Genomic DNA, 23,275 nt, shown 5'->3' with positions numbered 1-23,275 from the left:
ATTTGGGTTATCTTCAATATTTCTTAGGTATTGAGGTAGCTTACTCACTCAGAAGTTACCTTCTTTCTCAGTCAAAATATGTTATAGATATTCTTGAGTAGGCTAGACCTACTGATAATAAGACTATAGATACTCTCATTGAGGTTAACATAAGATATTCTTCTTCTGATGGTTTACCTTTGTCAGATTTTATTTTATACCGTACTATTATTAGGAGCTTCGTATATCTCATTATTACTTATCCATATATTGCATATATTGTTCATATTGTTTGTTAGTTAGTTTATTGCTTCTCCTATTATTATTCATTAGGCAGTTGCTCTTCGTATTTTACAATATTTTTGAGACATAGTCTTTTAGAGTCTTTTACTTCCATCTACCTCTTTCTTGGAGCTGTGTGCATACTCTGATATTAGTATGATTCCACAGATCGCAAGTCTGTTACTGATTTCTGTATCTTTTTAATTGATTCTCTTATTTCTTGGAAGAGCAAGAAATAATTTATTGTTTCTCAATCTTCAACCGAAGCAGAATATCGTGTTATAACATCTACTATTAAAGAGATTGTTTGGTTATGTTGGTTACTTGTGAATATGAGAGTCTCTCTTTCTCATCTTACTTCTATATATTGTGACAATCAGAGTTTTATTCAGATTGCTCACAACTCAGTTTTTCATGAATGAACTAAATACATTGAAATCGATTGTCATCTTACTTGTCATCATCTCAAGTATGGCTCCATTACTTTTCCTTTTATTTCTTCTTCTTTGTAAATTACAGATTTCTTCACCAAGTCACATTCCATTTCTTGTTTTTGTTTTCTAGCTGGCAAACTCTCGATGCTTGGAATTTATCAGTGGATCTGATTAGTACTTAAAAGCGCATTTTTATCAAGATTTTATATCATCATATTGCACTTAAAGAATCATTAAATTCCCTAACTTACGCATGTTTTATAATAACAAGTCTGATAATATATATAAGATATCTTTAATTTATGGTAAATGCTCATTTCAAATGCAGGCATGTTTCACAATTCAAAGGATTGATTGGTTTTTTTAACTATTGAAATTGAGAAGACAAAGAGAGGGCTAAGCTTGGAGAAGAGATGCTGGTTGAATTCAAATTGGAACACCATTCGATTATTGGATCATAATTGGAGCTGTAGAACTTGGATTTAGGTTTGGTTTATATGGATGAAAAGCTAAGGCATAAGCCTAAAAATTTCATGAGAGTCTAAGATTCAAAACGACTGTTTTCAAGCTTAAATTGTAGCAATAAAAGAGATGTTGGAATCTGTCTTGCAGCCCAGACACTGTTCAGTGTTCAGCCCATATCTTGAGTTCTAGAATTCCAAATGAGCTCGTTCTTATTTTGTTGGAAAGCTTAGATAAATTCTCGAAACTTTCATGAAGACTAACTATTCAAAATCTGACGTTAGCAATGGCGTTTTGTTCAGACAAGAAGATAATAGTTGTCACCAAGTCAAGAGGTGGTCATACACTAAATAATTAGTCATCAAATCAATAGTTCTAAATTTTAGCCTATAAAAGGAGGCATTTGCCATACATTTAGACATCTTGGTTTTCATATCAAGATCTTGCTCTTGCTCTCTTTCTTTGTATTTTATATTGTTCAAGTTTTATTTCATGTCATATTAATCTCTTGTTTATGCTTTTCATTTACTTTCCTTTACTTAGTTAATGTATATCGTTATTATGTTTTTATTTTGTTTATTTATGTTTCTCATCTTCATGATATTTAGTTAAGTTAATTATGTCAATGTGAAAAGGTTTTACTAATGGTGTTAGAATAGGTATAATATAAACTCAACATGGATTTCAATGTTTATATCCAAGATGTCTTATCTCTTTATCTTATTAATTCTTAATACCTTGCTTGGTAAATGATTAATCTATATTTGTGTTATACAACCCTTAGTACAACAAATACTTGGCACTTTCATAGCCTACTGTATGGTATAATCGACACCTGTGCTATGAAAGGAATTTGATTTGTTGTTAACATCATGAATTCCTGACAATATTTAAAAGTATGGTGTTACTAAAATAAGATAATTAATATGATTATGTTAAAAATTTATAATGAACTATTAAGGATAAATCATCTTATTGGAACCTCCTTTGTGTGTAGTTTTCAGTTGATTAATAAAAAGAGTTTATACTATACTTATTTCTAATAATATTAGTGGATCCTCTAACATTGACAATTTCTTTTATCTTTGATTAATACTCACATCAATATCACATCTCAAAAGTTCTCTTCAACTCCTTTTCATTTGTTGTTTATAATTTTATATAGTTTATCTCCCGTGGTTCAACCTCGGTCTTGCCGGGTTATTTATTACTTCAACACTCCTGCACTTAGAATAAGACATCAATCTTTTGATCGTGTCAGGATCCTCTACCAAAAGATAATCAAAGTAGAGCCTATTTCAAGCCAAGAAGCTTGGACTTTGTTCATGGACAAGCTTGGACATGACAGATTACTTCCTCCAGAAGTGGAACAAATTGACAAATCTGTGACAAAGGAATGTGCTGGTTTGCCTCTAGGAATTATAACAATGGCCGGAACCATGAGGGGAGTGGTTGACATATGTGAGTGGAGAAATGCATTGCATGAATTGAAAGAATCAAAAGTTAGGAAAGATGATATGGAACCTAAGGTATTCTACATATTGAGATTTAGTTATACCCACCTAAGTGATTCGGATCTGCAACAATGTTTCTTGTATTGTGCAGTATTTCCTGAAGACTTCATGATCCCTAGAAAGGATTTGGTAAGGTATCTGATTGATGAGGGAGTGATAAAAGGGTTCAACAGTAGGGTGGTAGAATTTGACAAAGGCCATTCAATGCTTAATAGACTTGAAAATGCCTGCTTACTGAAAGGTGCTAAAATGTATGATGATCGTAGCTGTGTCAAGATGCATGACTTGATTAGAGACATGGCTATCCAAATACTACAAGAGAACTCTCAAGTCATTGCTAAAGCAGGTGCATAATTAAAAGAATTGCCGGATGCAAAGGAGTGGACAGAGAATCTTACGAGAGTTTCACTAACGCATAACCAAATTAAAGAAATTCCTTTTAGCCATTCACCAAGGTGTTCCAATCTCTCAACTCTACTGTTATGAAATAATAAACGCTTGCAATTTATTACAAGTTCTTTTTTCGAGCAATTGCATGGGCTAAAGGTTCTTGATCTGTCACGTAAAAATATTGAAAAATTACCTGATTGTGTTTCTGATTTGATGAGTCTCACTGCATTATTGCTCAAAAGGTGTGAGAACTTACGGGAAGTACCGTCATTAAAAAAGCTCAGGGCATTGAAGAGATCTTTGTTGTAATACACTTATAAAGATGCCTCAAGGCATGGAATATCTATCCAACTAGAGGTATCTTAGAATGAATGGATGTGATAAAAGGAAGTTTCCAAGTGGGATATTACCTAAACTCTCTCACCTGCAAGTATTTATACTAAAGGAAAGGATATATAGAAGAAGACATGCTCCGGTAACTGTTAAAGGAAATGAAGTAGGATGCTTGAGGAAGTTGGAAGATTTGGAATGCCATTTTGAAGGCCACTCTGACTTTGTGGAATATCTCAAAACTCGGGATGAGACCCAATCACTAAGCACATACAAATTTTTTGTAGGAAGTTTAATTGTTCTGGTTGTAAGAGTATGAAGAAGTTGTTCCCTCTTGGCTTGCTGCCAAACCTTGTAAACCTGGAAGAGATTAGAGTTATGCATTGTGAGAAAATGGAAAAGATAATAGAAATGAAAAAAGCAGCAGCAGCTCTCATTCCATCACCAAATTCATTCTTTCAAAGTTAAGAATCCTGAGATTGAGATATTTACCAGAACTGAAAAGCATTTCTAGTGCAAAACTGGTTTGTAATTCTGTCGAAAGAATTGATGTATGGGAATGTCAGAAGCGAAAGAGGATACCGATATGTATTCCATTGCTTGAAAATGGCCAGCCATCTCCTCCCCCTTCCCTTAGAAGAATGATTATACATCCAAAACAATGGTGGGATTCAATGGAGTGGGAGCATCCTAATGCTAAGGATGTCCTTTTACCCTTAGTAAAGTTTTATTGGTAAGAGATGACACTGCCCTTAATTTAATATTGAATTATGCGTAAACATCGTGTTTCAATTCCTCTCTGTCTGCCTTTTTATTGAATTTAAATGAACTAGCCTTGACCACGACCACTTAATTATTGATGTGTGTGTATTAGATTTGACCCACAAGTAAGGAAGCAAGACGAAGACATTTGAAGCATTTGGAGAGCAACAACACAATGTAGCCAATTCATCCACGAGATTTTCTCAAGACCTTTACACCCCTCCTCATTTTGTTGTTATCATCCCAACCTTAAGAACTTCCTTCTCTTCTTGGTTCCTCTGTTTATTTATTATTTTGTCCGAAATTTTTTTAATTTGTCTGCTATATTCATGTAAAAGTGGACGACTCTTGTCTTTCTAAAGATTGGATTTTTAATGAGAATTTGATTGGCTTCGAAGCTTATGGCTTTTAATTACTTGATGATCTTTTTGGTGAGGACAAGCCTCTTAATTAATAACCATTAGAGAGAGCATATTCTGAATCACTCTTATGTACGCTATTTCAGTTATGCCCTCTGTTCTGCTTAGAGTGATAGGCAGGCTGCGAAGTTGATCACGACTGTCTTTGTGGTTTCTTAGGCTTGTCATTCACTTGGTCTCGTGCATAGAGATCTGAAGCCTGACAACTTAGTGTACGTTGTGGAGGATGCTCCTCTTAAGGCCACAGATTTTGACATCTCTGTAATATTGTAGAAGCCATGTATGGTACCTTCTATGTTAGTTTTGGTGTTACACAATGAATGGATTGTCTCGGTGTTTTGTTCACAACCTTGTTGTCGTTATCTTTTATAGGTAAGAGTTGGGAAAGATTTCTGGTAACTGATATTTTACAGCTGCATAATTTACGTTCTAATTATGTAGGATTTTGCATTTAGCTTTGAATTGTAATAATAATTTCCATCCTCAAATTCCATGAATTGAATTTGTTCACATATTCAACCTCCTATTGTAGGAGAATCGATGAATTTGGTGTTCATGAAGTGGGGGGCCTTGATCACTCCTACTGATTTTGTAGTAGCCATTTTGAAAGCTGATAGCAGGTGCAGGTGTCTTCACAATTTAAAACAGATCAGACTAGACTTGTAATTCTTTACTTCTCAACTTTTTTTCTGGCTGTGCTTCGATCTTTTATGTACAAGACACTCCGTTGTGTTGTAGTAACAAAAAAAACTTTAACAAATTGTCATTTAAAACTTTAATGTAATATATATTTTAAAAAAAAATTATAGCTTAGTGATTTTCTCAATTCAATATACTTTTCCTTTTTTATTATTTTTGAAAATCATAATAAAAAAGGGATAGGTAGGTTAGATGGTGAAGTTTAATTAGGAAAGAAAGCTTTATTTTAGGGGGGGGGTTAAAATACTAATTTAAGATGGTAAATACATGTATCTTTTCCTCCATTTTATAAGCATGTGTACCTAAACTAAGTAAAGACATCCCAAAATTCACAATCCTTAAAGTTTATGCAATCTCTTAAATAGTATTTGGTTAATGATTTATAACAAAAAAAAAAAATTTTAAAGATAATTAGGACAAATATATGTTCCTCTAAAAAAAAGTGTGTGTGTATGATAAAAAATAAAAAATAAATAAAAAAAAAACATTTTTCATAGAAAAATAGGATTTTTTTTTTTTTAAATATCCCTCGATACATTTCAAAATTCTTATCTCTCAACAACTTTTTTTTTTGACCCATTAATTTTGTAGCATTTAATTTTTTACAATGTTGATTTGAAAAAACTCCAAAAACAAAAAAACAAAAATATATTAAAAAGAAAGAAATACAAAATCCGGTTACAAATAAAATCAAATGGAAGAGTGATTGAAAAGAATTATATAATATCATCAACAAGCATGAAAGATATACATATTTGAAGTTTTATTAATTTAGAGAAATTCTTACATCTAGGTTATTATCAAGAAGGATGAATGCACCCCACCCATGATCTCAATCTATTTTCAAACTAGCAACACGATTGACTCTCAAGCGTTCATCATTATATACATTTATAATGCTCACCAAAACTTGGCGATGCATTCAATTCAGTGGGTCTGAGGCATATCCTGGCTCCCTAGATCTTTGAAAATCTTCAAACTAATTTATCAAATTCCAAACCAAGTTTGAATTCTATGAACCATCACGGTCGTTGATGGCATTGCAAGGAAAATTAAAAAAAAAAAAAAAAGAATTAACCATCCATAATTGAGAGTCACAGCTTGCTAAAAAAAAGGTTGAAGATAAAGGAATCGCAATCTTTGAAAATCTTAGTCAAGTGCAGATATACGTGCTACTTTAACTCTTTTTTTCTTGTCAAATAGGTCTTCGTATGGGATTTATTTATGATTGTAATCTTTGAAAAACTATAAATTATACCTTCTGATAATAAGATTCAGAAGGATCGTGATATTAGATTTTAAAGTATTATCAAACACTTAATAGCCATATCCATAGCAAAGAGTCATGATGGTCTTGGTCTAAGCAAATGATTACTAGTAATTTACAACTTTATCTTGGGTATACAATCCTCTATTACTTGAATAATCACAACATATAAACTTTACCTAAGTACTATATATTGCTTGTTGTAAGGATGATCATGAAATTAGTCTCAAATTTGAATTACCCATGTTGTCTAATTAATTTAATCCATAAAAAGGAAGCATAGTCCTTTTTAAATGTGGAGATTAACAAGAATCATATAGCTCTCAAAGGCCCGAAAACAAGAAATACTTGTATCACTTTGTTGTGTATATGCCTACATATAAAACAATCTATATTATTTCTAGAGTACCCAAAAATTTTACATCCACTAGAAATATCATTGTTGGGTTTGCAAGGAACTCTATATTCTATCTACCTTCAAACCTTTTGATGAGATAGGATGCAAGAAAATCTTCTTCAAAACCTTAAACACCATAACAATCTGTTGTCTCTTAGACTGAGTAGAAGCACTTATCATGATATTTGTGTCTGATTTGGAAATCTTCAACTCTTTCTTGACACGACAAAGGTGCTTCAACTCTCCTCTAGCACATTCAGAATCCAAACTATCAACTGAATATGATCCTTTCTTTCCTCCCAAGGAATCAGAAGAAGCCCTTTGAAGTTCGTCGTCATTGAATTTCTCCCACAACCTATCCATCTTCTCCTCAATACTCTCTATCTTCAATTCCTGACATGTTGTAAACGAGAAACTTTGCTTGAAAAACGGCAACTCTCTTTCATCGTCTTCGGAGCAATAATCCGGATAAACTAGTGAAGAAACACGCCATAATGATGGAGAGATTGCAAAGTGAGGAAGAGGGTTGGTGATCCTTGGGAAGCTGAAGTCTTCTGTTGACGCCATAGTTGCTTTTTCTTGGGGTGACTATTTGGGATGTTTCTGCTTAATATTGCTTAGACTACAAAACAAAGAAAGAGGGAATTATGATATTAGTTTAGAGTTGAAAATTCCAAGAATTTTTTTAATGATTCTATTAATGTCGAGAGACAAAGATAAGTAGCCAATCATCTTAATGTCGATAGAGACTTGAGTCATCTCAGCCATCGCCGGATTGATAGGAAAAGGTAAAGAATAATAGAAAAATTGATTTGCAAGTTAAACAATTAGTTACTAATACGATGTGTTATTTTTCCACCATAAGATTTTCACAATTAGTTGATGTGCTTCTTAAATACGTCAATAATATTTCCAATCAATGAAGTAAGTATTACTGCTTCTTAAAGTTGTGTTTTTTCAAATTAATTTTTGTTTAAAAAACATTAAATTGATATATTTAATTTGTAGATGTTTTTTCAATAGTTTTGATTTGTTGATATTAAAAATAAATAAATAAATATAAAAATATTATTTTAATATGTTTTTAATTAAAAAATACTTTTTAAAAAACCCACGAAGAGAAGAAAAAATCAAGGAGAAGAGGGAGGTGTGTGAACCAGATGTTGCTTAATTTAATGGTTGAAAGATACATGCAACTCCTATATGCAGATTCAAGTCAACAAGATGGTGAGAAAAGAGAATGAAATGGATGGCCATGGACGGCATGGACCGCCACCCACCACTAGTTGAAGATGGTCCGATCCAAATGCTGGTTGAGGGAAACCACATAAGTTACCGTCGTTTATATAGTGCAAATTGTATATTTGTTTTCCGACTGGACCATGTGGAATCTATGAGCCTGACCATTTCTGCGGGTCAAACTTGCTATTGAAGGATTAGTCTAGATGGCAGTAATTGTATTATCATTCCATTTATGATTAAATCCAGAAAAAGAGAGAGTAGTTTTACTAAATAATTCAGTTTACTTTGATAACGGTTCAACAATCTTGGTTTATGATTTTTAAACTCAATTCAAAAATCATCTTGAAACAAGTTCTAAGTTACAGGTTAGATAGCAAAACTCATGTTAATCCATCTTAAATCAATTTTTTATTTTATAAAACAACGTTAAAATAATATTATTTTAAACAAAAAAAAACCAACAAGTTATGAAAGGATTTTTTCTATATTGATTGGATTATAGATTTACTGATTTATATTAAATTAATTCTCAAATAAATCTTAGATCACCCTAATCACTAATTAGCCCGTAAGATTAGGTCGGGTTTTAAACAATGTCATGGATAAGGAAGAAGATGATGAGGAAAAATATATAAACATATTAAGACCTACAATTTAAAAAAAAAGAAAATCGAGGACACGCATGGGGGCAAATACTGTATTTGTGTGCTTATAAAAAAATTCCCTAAATCAATTATATATTTTCTTAATTCACTGTACAATTTTCTTTTGACCTTTCCTGCCCATTGATGATTGAACTGTCTACAAAGGTACTGGTGATGGAGTCAACCAAGCCCAATGATTCAAAGTTCAAACCTTTCAATGGCATCTAATCCTATTATATTACAACCTATTTAATTAGTTTCCCAAAAAAACATCATCATTAAAAGTACAAAATATATTGCATTTTCTTATCATTTTTATTGCTGGTATTTTGTTGCAGATCACTCTCTTGTCTTTGTTTCAACACTCAACAGTAATAACGTTCCCAGAAGGCGTTAGAACAAGAAACAAGCCTTTAATGGGCTTTCTTCGAAAGTTGAACAGGAGATCTGGAACGTAATCAGGACAAAAAATCACAAGTAAATAAAGGCTGTCCAATTTACTTTGTGTTTTTGAGAAAGTCAGAAGAAATATATACATGATTGTAAAAAAGAAAAGAAAAAAAAAAACCCAAAATAAATGCATGCTGTGTGTGTATGATTTATGACTGTTAGTGGGAAATGGTGGAGGTTTAGTTGGTGACCTATAGTTCCATAAAAATCTGCGGTCCTCTATATTCATTCATGCTTATTGGTGCGTAATTTTCAAGCAATTAAGGTTGGATCCATGAGGGTGATTTATGTGTCTAATTGCGATATTTCTTCTTGATGTTTCAAAAGTCAATCCATCAAATACAACTTTTTTTTCTTTTTGTTTTGCCTCCGCCTTCTAGAACTGATCAAGTTTAGATAGGTTCTACGTCAAGACACGGGAAAATAAAGTTTTAGAGTGAGTTTGGTAGTACCATGTAAACTGTATTTTTAAAAATTTTAAAAATTATTTTGTTTAAAATAAAATTTTTTATATATTTTCATATTATTTTGATGTTTTGATATCAGAAATAATTTTTTTTTAAAAAAAAAACTTTATTTTAATGCATTTCTAAGTAAAAAGTACTTTGAACCGTCACTGCTACCACAATCATAAAAAGACCCTTAGTTTTTCTCCTAGTTAGATGGTCCGCATTATACCGTGGATCAATATTTTTTTTACATAAAAAATAGCAAAAAAAAAAATCTAAGATTCAAGAATCTAGACCCAGTGTTGCGGCCAGATCCAATAATCTTGGCCCTGACACTGCAGCCAATACCCAAGAGTATTGGGTGTTGCTGCAACACCTAAGGGACTTGGGTTTACTCCCCTACCATTCCTAAACAACTTGGGTCAGACACTCATTTATTACTCCAAGTTTCATGAGTCTGGAAAGGCATGCCGGACCTGAGTTAATAATAATAATAATAATAATAATAGTTGATTTTACATTTCAAATCAAATATATATATTTTTTATAGTAATAATATTTATGATATTAATAATAATATTAAACTTATCTATGGTCTAAATTTTTATAGTTTTTACTCCCTTTAAATAAAACTTATTGTTTTTCTTTGATAGTAATAATATTTTTCTTCAAATTTATTATTAATAATAATAATCTTACCTTTCAAATCAAATCTATGGTTGTTTTTCAAAATTAATGATAGATTTATTAAAATTCTTAATTATGATATTAATTATAATAAGATTTTTAAAATTAAAAATATTCATTATAATAAAAATAATAATATTTATAAAAAAATAATAATATTTTTAATATTAATAATAATATCCTTGGGTATGGCTGCGCAGCCAAACCTAAGGATATTGGGTCCAACTGCCCAGCTAGACCCCTGATCAGTAGGTCTCGCTGGGCAACCAAACCCAATCTTTTTTGAAGTGTTTTGGGTCTAGATTAGCCAAGCCAAATACTATTGAATCCTGCTGGACATTGGGACTCAATGTTATTGGCTCTTTTTGGAAGTGTTTTGGTTCTAGTTTGGCACCCAGACCCAACAACATTCGTCTAACTACCAAGCCAGGCCCAACAATTTTTGGCAAAGGAGACAATGCTCCTAGCGCAATTCTTGATAAAAAAAACACAGCAGAGAAACACCTCTCAAAGGCACTGCAGTGTTGTCCATAATGAAAACAATATATGGCTATAGTATTGTTCCTAGTGCAATGTGTCTGTGTCCACTCTCATATATTTTGAAAAGTTTTAGCAGAGGGTAAATCCCAACAGTAAAAGCACTCACAATTTACAATGCTTCAAAACAGTATAATTTACAATAAAAGCATTCATAGCCCACCGTAATTCACGTCCACAATAAAATACTGAATCCTTTTAATTGTGTGTGCGAATATTATACTCTCATGAGAATAAAAAAAATACTAGTTAATTGGCTTGAGTTTCATTGTGGACCTAAACTTTTTAAATTGTTAAATAAATATGCAGGTATTTTTAATTTTTTTTAATATACTCTTACGAATCTATCCATTCTAGCTTGATCTAACTGTCTAAATTCATGATGTGGATTGGGTTTCGTAACATTGTTTTATAAAAACAATTTTTTATATAATTATACTATAATAAAAATACATGCACTCAAGAAAGCAACCAGATAAAATTTAAAAAAAGCTTGCTACTATTATAATTCGACATCTATAATCATATTAAAAAACAAAGCAATGATTGAATGACATCTAATGAAATAATATATATATATATATACATGCTTAAATAATTGAAGAATTTAATAAATAATATATTTACACAAAATTGAAATGAATTAAAGAAAAAATTATTTGTTTCCTTTGTTATTTTTATTTCTATTTAGTTTAGACATTTGATTGCTCTAAAATTGAAGAAGTTAGGTAAGCCAAGAAGCTGCCAAACATGTCTTGGGGCACTTTCACTATTTTATTATTTTTTTTTTTTTTGAATGAAACTGGTACAGTTATTCAGAATAGGACTTTACTAAGCTAAGCCACCAACAAGGATGAAGCAAGCAGAAGGAATCGTTTTGTATATTGAAGCCCTCGAAAGGACTGCAGAGTGTGCAGGCCAGGCATGCAGTCTAAATCAATCCACACTTTTACGATTTTTCAAAAGAACACGATAGATTTTATCCCATATTTTGTAGTTTCTACGGAGGTAATAAGGTAAAAACATCAATCTGGAGTTGGAAACATACCAAAACTGTAGCAGCAACTCATTCCATGATCCTGACCCAGAAGTTGGGGAACGCTGCGTCCAATCGATTAACTTGAAGTGGATCGTGTTTCCTTATTTCCATGGCTCCATCCCATCTAGCATCTGCTGCATATATACAGGTTTGACAAAACTACATAGTTCCCAATATTCTCTGCTTGAATTTTATATAAATGGTCCGCTACAAAGCAGTCCAATTCCACTTCAGGACAGGTCCTAAACCATAGCCGTGAATCTCTTTCCCAAACCAGGAAGCAATATTCTCGTCTAGAGATCCACACACAGCCACACAGGTAGAATATTAGCTAAGGCTGTATATTTTGGCTTTGTTTGACCTCTCAGCATCGAACTAAACAACGTTAATTGATGCATAATCCATCAAATTATCCTCTGTGATAATTCCTTCGATCCCTTTCATGAAGATTATCATCAGGACATCTTTGATTATGAGAATTACTTCGATGACATGTGAACATTTTCATTGAATGGATTGGAATAAATTATATCTTAGTCCCTGCGAGTTAAAAGAACTGACAACTTGGTCCTTCTAGTCGATCATATGTTAAATCTAGAAAAAATAGATCATGAAAAAAAAAACTAAATTCATGGATCTATTACCTTTTCAATTGAGATCTTAAATTGGCGACTCAAGGAGGGCCAAATTGTTATTTTCTTAAGAATACAATGACTTAAGTAACAACTTACTTAAATTCATGATCTTTAATTGAATGAAATCCTGATTTCTATTAGAATATAGTGAAGGAAGGCAACAGGATATTTAAATCAATATTAATTCAAAATATTTCGCTTCAAGATTTTTATATAAAAAAAAAAGTTCAACCAAGTTTTGATAATTCGATAAAGTCATCGGTGAACCAATTGATTTGATTATATTATTGGTGGACTTGCTAAACTATTTAAGTTAATTTTTTATATGATTTAATTTTGATTTTTTTACATAATTTAATTTAAAATTAAATTCTAAGTTAAGACTAAGTTGATGGATAATCGGAGTTTAACAACACCGGTTTAAAGTGAGTTTCAAAATAAAATAAATTAGTTACATGACCGGTGCGATGCGACAGGTCAATTATTTTTTGCATTTCAAAAAAAGCTAAAATCTAAATATGTTAGGTCTTTCTGTAAAGTTATACCCAAGAGTCATAGGTTTGGTTGTAACACCTTACCCAAGAGTAATATTTATAATATTAATAATAACATTAAACTTGCATGACCTGAATTTAAGTGGATTTGACTATAATACCAGACCTAATAGCATTGGACGTGAGTCTGGCTGTAAGGTTGTATCATAAAAGTATAATAATTAAATAGATTAATTAAAAAAAAAAACAAAAAAAACTAATAAATATATATATATATATATATATAAATTAATTGAATTAATCCTTTAAATTAGGTTAACTTATCGAATCTTAGATTCATATTGTAAATATTTATTAATTAAATTAAAAAAAAAAATTAACTCATTATTTAGTTAGCTAACTTATCAAGTTAACCCTTCAAACTTAACCCGATATCTTTTAGTATATGTTCTACTTCTAGCTGTAATTCTAATTCTCTTCGCTCTGCAACAGTGCACGACACTACTCCTCCTCGTATTCCAATTCGGTACTTTATATAAAAATAAAAAAAGATTCTTCCTTTACTTTCCTACCTTCGAATCCATCATCACATCTCTCGTTTTTCACTCTCTCTAACTTTAAGAGAGAAGCCAATCTGCCTCCACCGCTGTAAGAGAGGAAGGAGAAGATGCCGCCACCTACAGGTCCAGGAGGAGGAGGAGGAGGAGGAGGAGGAACTGGTGGTGGTGAAGTTGGGCAACAGAGACAAGGACAGCAACAACAACAACAAGGAGGGATGGGGCAAACAATAACAGGGATAATAAGGATGGCTGTTTTTTGGTATTTCATATCTAAATTCATCTCTCCCAAAAAAGCCCCCACTGACCCTTCCATCCTAATCTCCAATCTCTTCCAAAAAGGAGAGTCTTTGGTATGTATTTTTCATGTTCTAGTGTTTTTTTGTATTGTTTTCTGATCTGGGCTCTCTTTTTTCCTCTGATTTTTGTCTTCATTTTGAAAAAGTTTTGATCTTTCTTCCTGGGTTGATCCTGGATTGGTGCATTTTATTGTTAGTGTTAAAATTGCTGAGATTAAACAAAAATCAGAGATCTCCACGTAAGGAAGTTGTTTTCAACATGCCAATTTTGGTTTTCCTTTACCTGGATATCACTGCCCTTGCTAGCTATGAAATAGGATTTAGAAGCATTTGTGAGCAGTTGCCTCGTAGTGCGTTTGTGTGGCTGTGACTAATTGCCAGTGCATATTTCCGTGTGCTTGAATTTTCACGTTTTTATTTGCATAGTTCCATCTTGTCGTACAAGATGAATTGATATGATGAATAGATACTGCTGAATCAGGGGCATAGGACTTATGTAGAACTAGGTGAGCATGAAAGAGAGAGGGTTTGTCCCCACCCGGTTGAATGAAAAAAAGAGGGGGAGTGAAGTGTCTGAGTGACCCCGTTTAAAAGGTTAGGAGTTAAACTTGGTAATGGCAAGCAGGAGCAGCCACTCGTCGTTCAATTGAACTTGAGTGACTATGCCTGTATAGTGGCATAGCAGGAAGGAACCTACTTATTCTTATTGATGATCTTTTAGGAGAGAGAGGGTTGTAGTGAGAATGCTTCCTGAATCACCTCACCTGCTGACCTTCTTGCAATTTTCAAGGAATTGAATCTGGGATCAGACAAGATTAGGTTATGCCGAGAAGTTTTGAAAAGGTAGCTGCTTCATGGTCTTGGGAGTCAGAAAGCACAGTAGATTTTGAGCCTTATGACTGGTCCTGACACAGTACAGGCCATCACTCTTTTAGTTGAGTTGTCGTGCCTTTAGCAGAGTTACCTTCCAAATGCTTTAAGCATAATACTGATTACAAATATAATAAAAGGAAAACAGTGTTTAATTCCATATGCTATGTTGCTGGAAAGCTTGAACCTATGCACATTTGAAGTATGTAATACAGTCATCTAAACGTTATAATTTTTGCAAATTCAAACCAAGTAGGCCGACTTTAATCTTCCTACAGCCATAAGAAAAGACATGGATGTTTGCAGCAAAGGATTCAGAATATAAGTTTCACAAGATTAAGAAAAAAATAAAATGTAATAGAAATTTGCATGCGGAAGAATTTTGTATTTAGTAACTCTATTCAACTACCTTTTCCCTGTCATATATATGTTCATGACGCTGGCATGCTCCTTTTGCTTGTGATTTATTTTGTTAAATAGCAGTTCTATTCTAATTGAATTTCATCTGCTTTCAGGATATGTGGTTCTATCTCTCCGAGCATGAAAGGTTTAATGACTTCTCTAATGAAGGCGCACTTATTTGGCATGAAACTAATATACCTTATGCTGTTTGGGGACCAGAGAGTACAAGGTCTCTTTCTTTGAAATACCATCCATCTGAGGTACTTTGTGTTGCAAGCACTGAATCTAACTTCATTTATCATATTTTCAAGCACAACTTATAGGATTATGTTTTGAAGACGAATCATGATGCTTATATTTGTTTTCCCCACATAAACTACCTATAAACATGAAGGTGTATTCTCTCTCAGGCATTGAAGCACAATGGCACTCTTTATGCCCACATTTTCTTTGCACAATCTGGATATCCACCAGATCCCAGTGATCCTGAGTACCAGCCTCTTGCTGCCTTTGGAAGAACACATCGTATGATTCTTTCCATGCACACCATGCTCATCTTTTCATTCTTCATTTGATAACATATGGATTGATACAAATTCAATGTTAAAGTAGCTCTTCCTTTTCATTGATTGCAGCTGTTGTCACATACTTGCCCAAGTCAAAATCAGATAAAAGGAAGAGCCTGTTGGGGAATTCCAAAGACTCCGAGGAGGTTGAAGCAGCATCTCAGGTCTCTTCTTGGCTGTTGATCATTTGTAAAATTACTTTAAGATGAATTTTCCACAGATGACCTTTATCAAAAAGAAAATTCAGTATTTCTTATATGTGTTTATGGTTGATATGTTTATGATAATTGCTTTAATAATAAAGCCTGCTGAATCCTCTGAGAAACCAAGTCTTGTCGATTTGGGGGCACCATTGTTCTCCGTGCCCATTTCTATCCTGAATAGTTCTCAGAATTTTGTTCTCTTAGCATTCAGAATTTTGTTGTTTTCTACCATTTGCCTTTTATTCTTTTTTGACTTTTTTTTTTCTTTGTAATGTCATGCATTTACATAGTCCTAACACAGATTTACGTTGATTGCTTCAGGTGGTTGATGATAGTCAAGCTGATTCTAAAGATGATGGCCCTGTAGAATGGATTTCATATTGGAAACCTAATGTTACCATTAATCTTGTTGATGATTTCACAAAGTATGTTTCTTCTCAATTTCAAGGTCCTGTAAGATTTTGTTTCTACTAGAAAAAAAAAAATTAAGTTGAAAATAGGAACTTATGGATCAACTAATTATTTATTTCATGGCTTTATAAGTATTCAAATAAACTGTTTGGAAACTAAATAAGATTGGAAAAACAAGAAAGAGGCTTGGCAAATTGCAGATGGGGATTTTCTTTTGCTTCTTTTTTTCATATATTTAAATTTTATCAATGCCCATATAGCTTATACCCACTCTCTTTTCTATTTCTAATCATGATTATGCACTGCTATGTGGGTAATTAAGATAATTTTTTGCCCTTTATCTTTTCTCTGCAGATACCCCCATAATGCTGTACCTCCAAATATTGCTCCTTGTATCCTTAAATTCTGGTATTTCTTCAAGTATAAATTTATTTATGTGGTGTTTTGTTTCCCTTCCCTTAAAATCTTGAAAGAACTTTGTTGGGTGTCATTTTGAAATGGTTCAAACAATTTAGCTAGCAAAGCTGAGCCCCTTCCTTTATAAATTCTGTACTTACAAAGTTTTATTGTTTCTCAGTGGAAGCTGTAGAGAAATTTACCAGCATGAGAATAAAAAAAAAAGTGATAATTCTCTTATGTTAATGGAAAGCTACTATGCTGTTGTTGTGGCAAGTGTTTAGTTTGATTGTGATACAACTAATTATATCTCCATGCATATGTGCAAATATAAATGACTCACTGTACAATTATACTAAATCTTGTGCACATATATTGTATAGTTGATGGCAATAAATATATAAAAGTAGCAAAGGGTTATGTTAAAAAAAAAAATTATGCCATGCTTTTGATGTGGCTGCTAAGCTTGCTACAGCATTTGTGTCAAAATAAAAACTATCATGTTGTCACTTTGGCTTTGAGTTCTTGACTTCAGATATGCAGACTTGAATGTTGAGCCTACTTCAGGGAATTACTTCCCCACCCTATTCTTCAACGAGTTCTGGCTGCTTCGAGATAAATTTATCGCAATTAATGATACTGTGACAGAATTGACACTTAATTTGGAGGTGGGTCCTATAAGCATGACAAAATGGCAACTATTCCTGCAGATTGATCAGTCATTCCAGGTTCATCGTAGTTATGGAAGCATGCTTGAAGGCGAGGCTGATGAACTGAAGGTACCACTTAATTGTATTCAGATCACAATATGAAGTTGGGTGACTGGAGAGTCTATATTTTGTTGGAATATGATACAATATTTCTACTTTTGACTTGAAATCCACTTGGTTACATATATTCTCACTTATCATTTCCATTCCAAAATTGTCTTAGATTAGAGACAACATGGAGTTGCTGAAATTTGATATAACTCCATTGTTATGTTCAAGTTGGTTTAGTTAGTTTCTAATTAGTTGACTTGGATATTTAAGCCATTGATTACCATGCATAAATTACATGTTATAAGGCATGCTAGACTTCACCATCCTTTCTTTAGGTGGGAAGCAAAGCCTTTTCCTAAGAGCTTGTTTTTCTAATTAAAGTTTCATAGTGAGAATCGTATGCTTCTTTGGAAACTTGCTTTTTAGAGTCGAGTTGCCAAATAATTGAAGTTTGCTGCCTGGTTAATTGATATAAGATGGTCAAATTAATGATGTGACTGGACTCTGACAAAAAAAGGTAAAAAAATATAAGTGACTGAATGTGTCAGAATAAATTTGATTGAGTGGAACATCATATAATTATAGCTTCATGAAGCTAGATCCTAGGTTTGCAAGTTAACTTCTTTTTGTTTGTGTGCTTGCTACTTTTTAAAGCCAATGTGAAAGTTAGAAAAATTATGTGTGTTTCCTCAGTTTTCCATGTATTGATTAATTGATAAATTTTGTAGAGGGTGTTCTTGGAAGGAAATCCTTACCTCCTGGTGATCACAATGTTCGTTTCAATGCTTCATTCAGTGTTTGACTTCCTGGCATTCAAGAATGGTGAATTATCGCCCACTACAATAAAGTTCTATTTAACTCTGGATTTGCTCTTTCCGCTGATGCCTTTTATGAGATGTATATGAAGTTCTTGTTAATTTTTTTTCCTCTTCAGATATCCAATTTTGGAACAAAAATAAGTCTATGGAAGGACTGTCTGCAAAGTCTGTTGTTGTGAGCTTTATATCTCAGCTCATTGTCTTTCTCTATCTGCTTGACAATGACACTTCATGGATGATACTTGGAAGTTCTGGGATTGGTTGCTGCATTGAATTTTGGAAAATAGGGAAAGCCATGCACATAGAGGTATTGATCCCAATTATATATACTGATTTGTTATACTGTCTGTGTGGGTGTCTGTGACTCCATGCAACTGGCAAAGATTGATGCAGTTGCTATGGTTTTACAAATGTAAATAGTTTTTCACATGAAAAAAAAAAGTGGCTTATTTGTTTTGCATTTGTTACATCTCTTGTTACAACACCTATATTCAATCTTCCGTCACAACATTTACATTAGTGTGCCCATTCTTGCTTCTATCTTTAGCTGCTCACATGCCCTTGTAGCACATAATGGGCAAAATTCGTTTTCTCATCTTCTCATTTTTTAATTCTGCATGTTACAGTTGCTGATATTACATCCATTCTGCAGCTTGTATAAATGTCGGTAATTTTGGTTTCTGAGTTTTCAATTAAGCAAATTTCACAATTGTTCTCTTCTGTCTCCAGATTGATAGAAGTGGAAGAATCCCTGTGTTAAGGTTCCGAGATCGTGAATCATATGCAGGGAATAAGACAAAGGAATATGATGACATTGCAATGAAGTATTTGTCCTATGTGCTCTTCTTCCTTGTTGCATGCTCTTCTGTTTACTCACTAATGTATGAGCGCCACAAGAGCTGGTATTCCTGGATTCTTTCTTCACTCACCAGCTGTGTGTACATGTTTGGTAAGCTACTGTTTTCATCCATCCATGCCCTGTCCTCTATTTTTTTGCTTAAACCCTTCTCAACAAATTGAAAATTGTGTTACGGAACAGGAGTTTGTAAAATGTTTTTCCAGCCTGCATACAGCATAGTAATATTAGGATCTTGACTTGAAAATATTGCAATATTAGTAGCCTTGTGTAGTTGAGAATTCTGTTTTCAAATTGTATTTTGACTAATAAAAATTCCAAAATTATTTGACTTGTAAAGCCAGTATGGTTGTAGATTTGAATCTAGCATATTTTTGTTATACTTTTTTTATAGATATTGCTGTTGTGTTTTCCACAGATGGTCATTTCTGTTCTTACATGCAAGCGATGCAATAAGAACTACTAATCATTAAGTTATTTTTCTCGTATAGTTAAGGTCATGATCTCTAGATTTGTCATCAGCATGTTTCCTTGTAGACATCTAGGTTTAGTCACCCAAATAAAATTCAGTTTGTCATGGTAATGAGTTTATACCAACTTCATACATCATTTTGTAATAATAATTACTTCATTATTGCAGGTTTTATCATGATGTGCCCTCAGTTGTTTATAAATTATAAGCTGAAGTCTGTGGCACATCTCCCATGGAGGCAGATGACATACAAGTTCCTTAACACCATTATTGATGATCTTTTTGCATTTGTCATCAAAATGCCAACATTGCATCGGCTATCTGTCTTCCGAGATGGTGAGATATAATCAGCATTCTACTTTTTCTCTTTCCACAGTCATGGTACTAAAGTCAGTTAGCATTTACACTGGATGGCATTAGAATGTATCACTATCATCCCTCTCCACGTAGATTACCCTGATATATCCTTAGCCCACTCCATCTCTTCTGTCCTGAGCTTCAACCTGAAGCCTGAAGACAATAAAAACCTCGTTGTTCACAAAGCAGCTTTGCACCTTTGCTGTTGCCAATGTTACACTACGATTCAGACAATGAAATTCTCCCAGTATTGAGAAGAGGGTAGAAGTGCACAAGCCATTAGCATTGGTGAAACTTGAAAGCCAACTCCTGCTGCATGGATAGTCAATTCAAATACTTGGGGCTAAATGTTTGAATAAGATTATTTAATTATGGTAGTTTAATTTGGTTTGCTGCAAAAAACGTTGAATCCCGTTGCTTAAATTGTCCTGTATGTAATGTGCTTTGTGAGTATGATTCAGTCATGCACTTCTCTCACGTCATTTTCTTTTATCTTGCAGATCTCATATTTCTGATATACCTGTATCAGAGGTGGGCTTATCCAGTGGACAAAACTCGTGTAAATGAATTTGGTTTTGGTGGTGAGGATGATCAGGCATCGTCTGGTGAAGTAACTCCTGCAAAAGAGGAAGAGAAGAAGACCAACTGAGCTAATTTTTTTGTCAAGTCCTTTGGAACTAGAGCACATAACTAAGTTCATAGGATATTTCTAACTTTTTGCCCCTTTCTTTTTTATAATTATCATAGAATGTTGATCCTGAGTTAGTGTTATAGGTCAATGGTAAATTCTCTATAAGATTTGTTTTGATTGCAGAGTGATGATGGAATCCCTTTCCTGGGTTATGCCAGTTCCACATATTATTACTCTCTATTTGTAGATTAGAAAGGGATGCTAATTATGAACAATCCTGCTTCGAGCACGGCCGTTGTACAATACATCGAAGAAATGAACCTTCATGCTTTAGGTTTTCCAGGATTTTATCCCAAGAATTTGTTTCAGACTAAATTGTATAATTCAGGATTTCAATTAACAAAAACTAAACGTACTGTTGATAATGCATTATGCACTCTTTCAGGAGTGGTATTTTTATAAAAAATTAAATTTGTTTTTTGAATTTATTTTATTTTGTACAATTGAGCTTTTTCAAATCTAAATTAGCATCTAATTATTTTAGAAGAAATAATTGGATTGAGAGATAAAGGAATTAAAATAAAAATTTAAAGTGTAAAATAGGTGGTATTTTCAAACTTTACACTATATATTTTGGTCGGTTTATAGCTGATTGGTTTTTTAAATTATTAAAAATTTAATTTTAATACAAAATTATTTTTTTTATGAAGACAAAAAACCTTGTTGAATTATGGTTTAAAGAGAAAAAATCATCATTGATAACTATCCTAGCCAACAAAATAATTGATAATAGTGCTAATAAGTTCATTTTAATTATAGTTTTATCCAGATGTTTTGTTTTATATTATCATTGCTCAAAAAATCAAAGGCTTGTTTTTCTACCCGCTCTAGTTGCTAGATTATAAAGAAAGCAAATGACGTGTCATTTGTTGTCTTTTTAAAAAAAGAATTAGGGTCATAGTTATCAAACTCAACTAAGGGATTGACCCGACAACAAGATTAAGTCCTTGATTACATAGGTTAACTTAAGTCAACCCCGTATCAACTCGATAAAAATTAAAGTAAATATTTAAAGTTTTAATATTTCATATGAAAAAATTAAAAAATAATCCATGCGAATATAGGCTATAAGTGTTGTAAATAATAAAATTTAAAAGATTTTTTCAAAAGATTTTTTTATCCCACATTAAAAGATATTATGTTAACCTTTTAAGTTGAAGTATTTAAACCAAAAAATTTTTATCCCATATTGAAAAAACATAACTTTTTTCTTATGAATATAGAGTCTATATATACTAAACAGTTTTAGATTCCACATTGATAAAATTATTTTTCTAATATTTATATAGTGAACTTTGAAAATGACTAATAACCAACTAAAAAATATGAAAAGAAAGTCTTGGATAGAAGAAAAAACATATATATTTTTTTAAAAAGGTCTATTAGGTTTTTCCGAGTCAACCGGGTTTGATCATTCTTTTGCTCTTACCAGTCTTTAACCTTACCCGGATCGATCCAGCCACCGGGGTCTCAGGTCAACTTGTTGGACCAGACCGGATTTAATAACTATAATCAGGGCAAATGATAGGTTGTTTGCCCTTTTAAAGAATTTTTAAAAAATAAAACTAGGTCTAAATGAACTAGGCCTAGACATGTGAGCTGAGTTGCAAGGCACACACGTCCCAGCTAGCTTTTTTTTTTTTTCCGACCAGACACATTGGGCCGGTTGCCATGCACGTGTCAGGGCTCCTTATTTTCTTTTTTCTTTTTTTAATTTTGCTATTTTATATTCGAGTTAAAAAAATTATAAAAGAAATCATTGAATCCATGAACTAGGTTGCAAATTTAACGAGTTAGTCTGAGGCATCCAATCTATTATTTTTTTTTAAAATGCTTTTTTTGTCCCTCAATTTTAAAAAATACAATGTGATATCCCACTTTGAAAGCGAGCGTCCAGAGCTGGGGCTTTATGAGTAGTGCTGGTCGTCAATCTGTTGTACATGTTTTGGGGCGTCAGGCTCAAAAGTGAGTTCGCATCACCAGGAATACAACCGTAAGGGCGATAAAGCCCAAAGCGAATAATATACAGTAAGTTGGGTTGGGCTATTATATTTTTTTATATAAAATATATTTTAAAATATATAAAAATATTTTTTGATATAAGTATATTAAAAATTTTAATTAAAAAAAAAAACAAATTAAATTTTAGCAAACCTGCATTTAAATCGTTCTCTCAAACAATAATGATGTAATCCTCTCAGGCCCTCTTCCAATCAACACATTATCTAACTCACTCATTCCAACCCATCGAAATCAGATAATTGACATATTATATATAATAATAAATAAAAAAAATCCATCAAATCATCATGGACAAAATAATTTTTTTAAAACCTGAACCTATGTTCTTTTTATTTTTATATATTATAATTTGTTAATTAAACATCTATTTTAAATTTTTAAAAAATGTCACAAGCTTCCGATTAGATTCTTAAGAAAACAAATATTCGGTCCAACCTCTTGGGATCTAAAGAAAGAAATGAATAATTATCAAAAGTAACAGA

At 32.6% G+C, this 23,275-nt stretch overlaps 1 protein-coding gene across 1 annotated transcript; it reads left to right on the top strand.

The window, feature by feature from the left end:
* The first annotated feature begins 13,573 nt into the window (after window positions 1-13,573).
* On the top strand, window positions 13,574-21,049 carry LOC118039824 (uncharacterized). The gene is made up of 12 exons (XM_035046620.2): window positions 13,574-14,022; window positions 15,354-15,500; window positions 15,651-15,765; window positions 15,876-15,970; window positions 16,331-16,434; window positions 16,775-16,812; window positions 17,360-17,595; window positions 18,306-18,399; window positions 18,512-18,702; window positions 19,125-19,344; window positions 19,892-20,059; window positions 20,581-21,049. The coding sequence occupies exons 1-12, from the start codon at window positions 13,780-13,782 to the stop codon at window positions 20,727-20,729; spliced, it is 1,800 nt and encodes a 599-aa protein (XP_034902511.1). The 5' UTR covers window positions 13,574-13,779; the 3' UTR covers window positions 20,730-21,049.
* The last annotated feature ends 2,226 nt before the right edge of the window (window positions 21,050-23,275 follow it).

This window comes from Populus alba, chromosome 19 (genome assembly GCF_005239225.2).
Source record: "Populus alba chromosome 19, ASM523922v2, whole genome shotgun sequence".
Taxonomy (NCBI): Eukaryota; Viridiplantae; Streptophyta; class Magnoliopsida; order Malpighiales; family Salicaceae; genus Populus; species Populus alba.
This window is presented reverse-complemented; position numbering and strand designations above follow the sequence as displayed.

What these genes read in the sequence shown, in the direction of transcription:
- LOC118039824 (XM_035046620.2), top strand. Translation starts at nt 13,780, where the DNA reads ATGCCGCCACCTACAGGTCCAGGAGGAGGAGGAGGAGGAGGAGGAGGA. An exon ending in CTTGTTGATGATTTCACAAA is followed by an intron (nt 16,435 to 16,774) that starts GTATGTTTCTTC and finishes TTTTCTCTGCAG; the next exon opens with ATACCCCCATAATGCTGTAC. An exon ending in CAGCTGTGTGTACATGTTTG is followed by an intron (nt 19,345 to 19,891) that starts GTAAGCTACTGT and finishes TCATTATTGCAG; the next exon opens with GTTTTATCATGATGTGCCCT.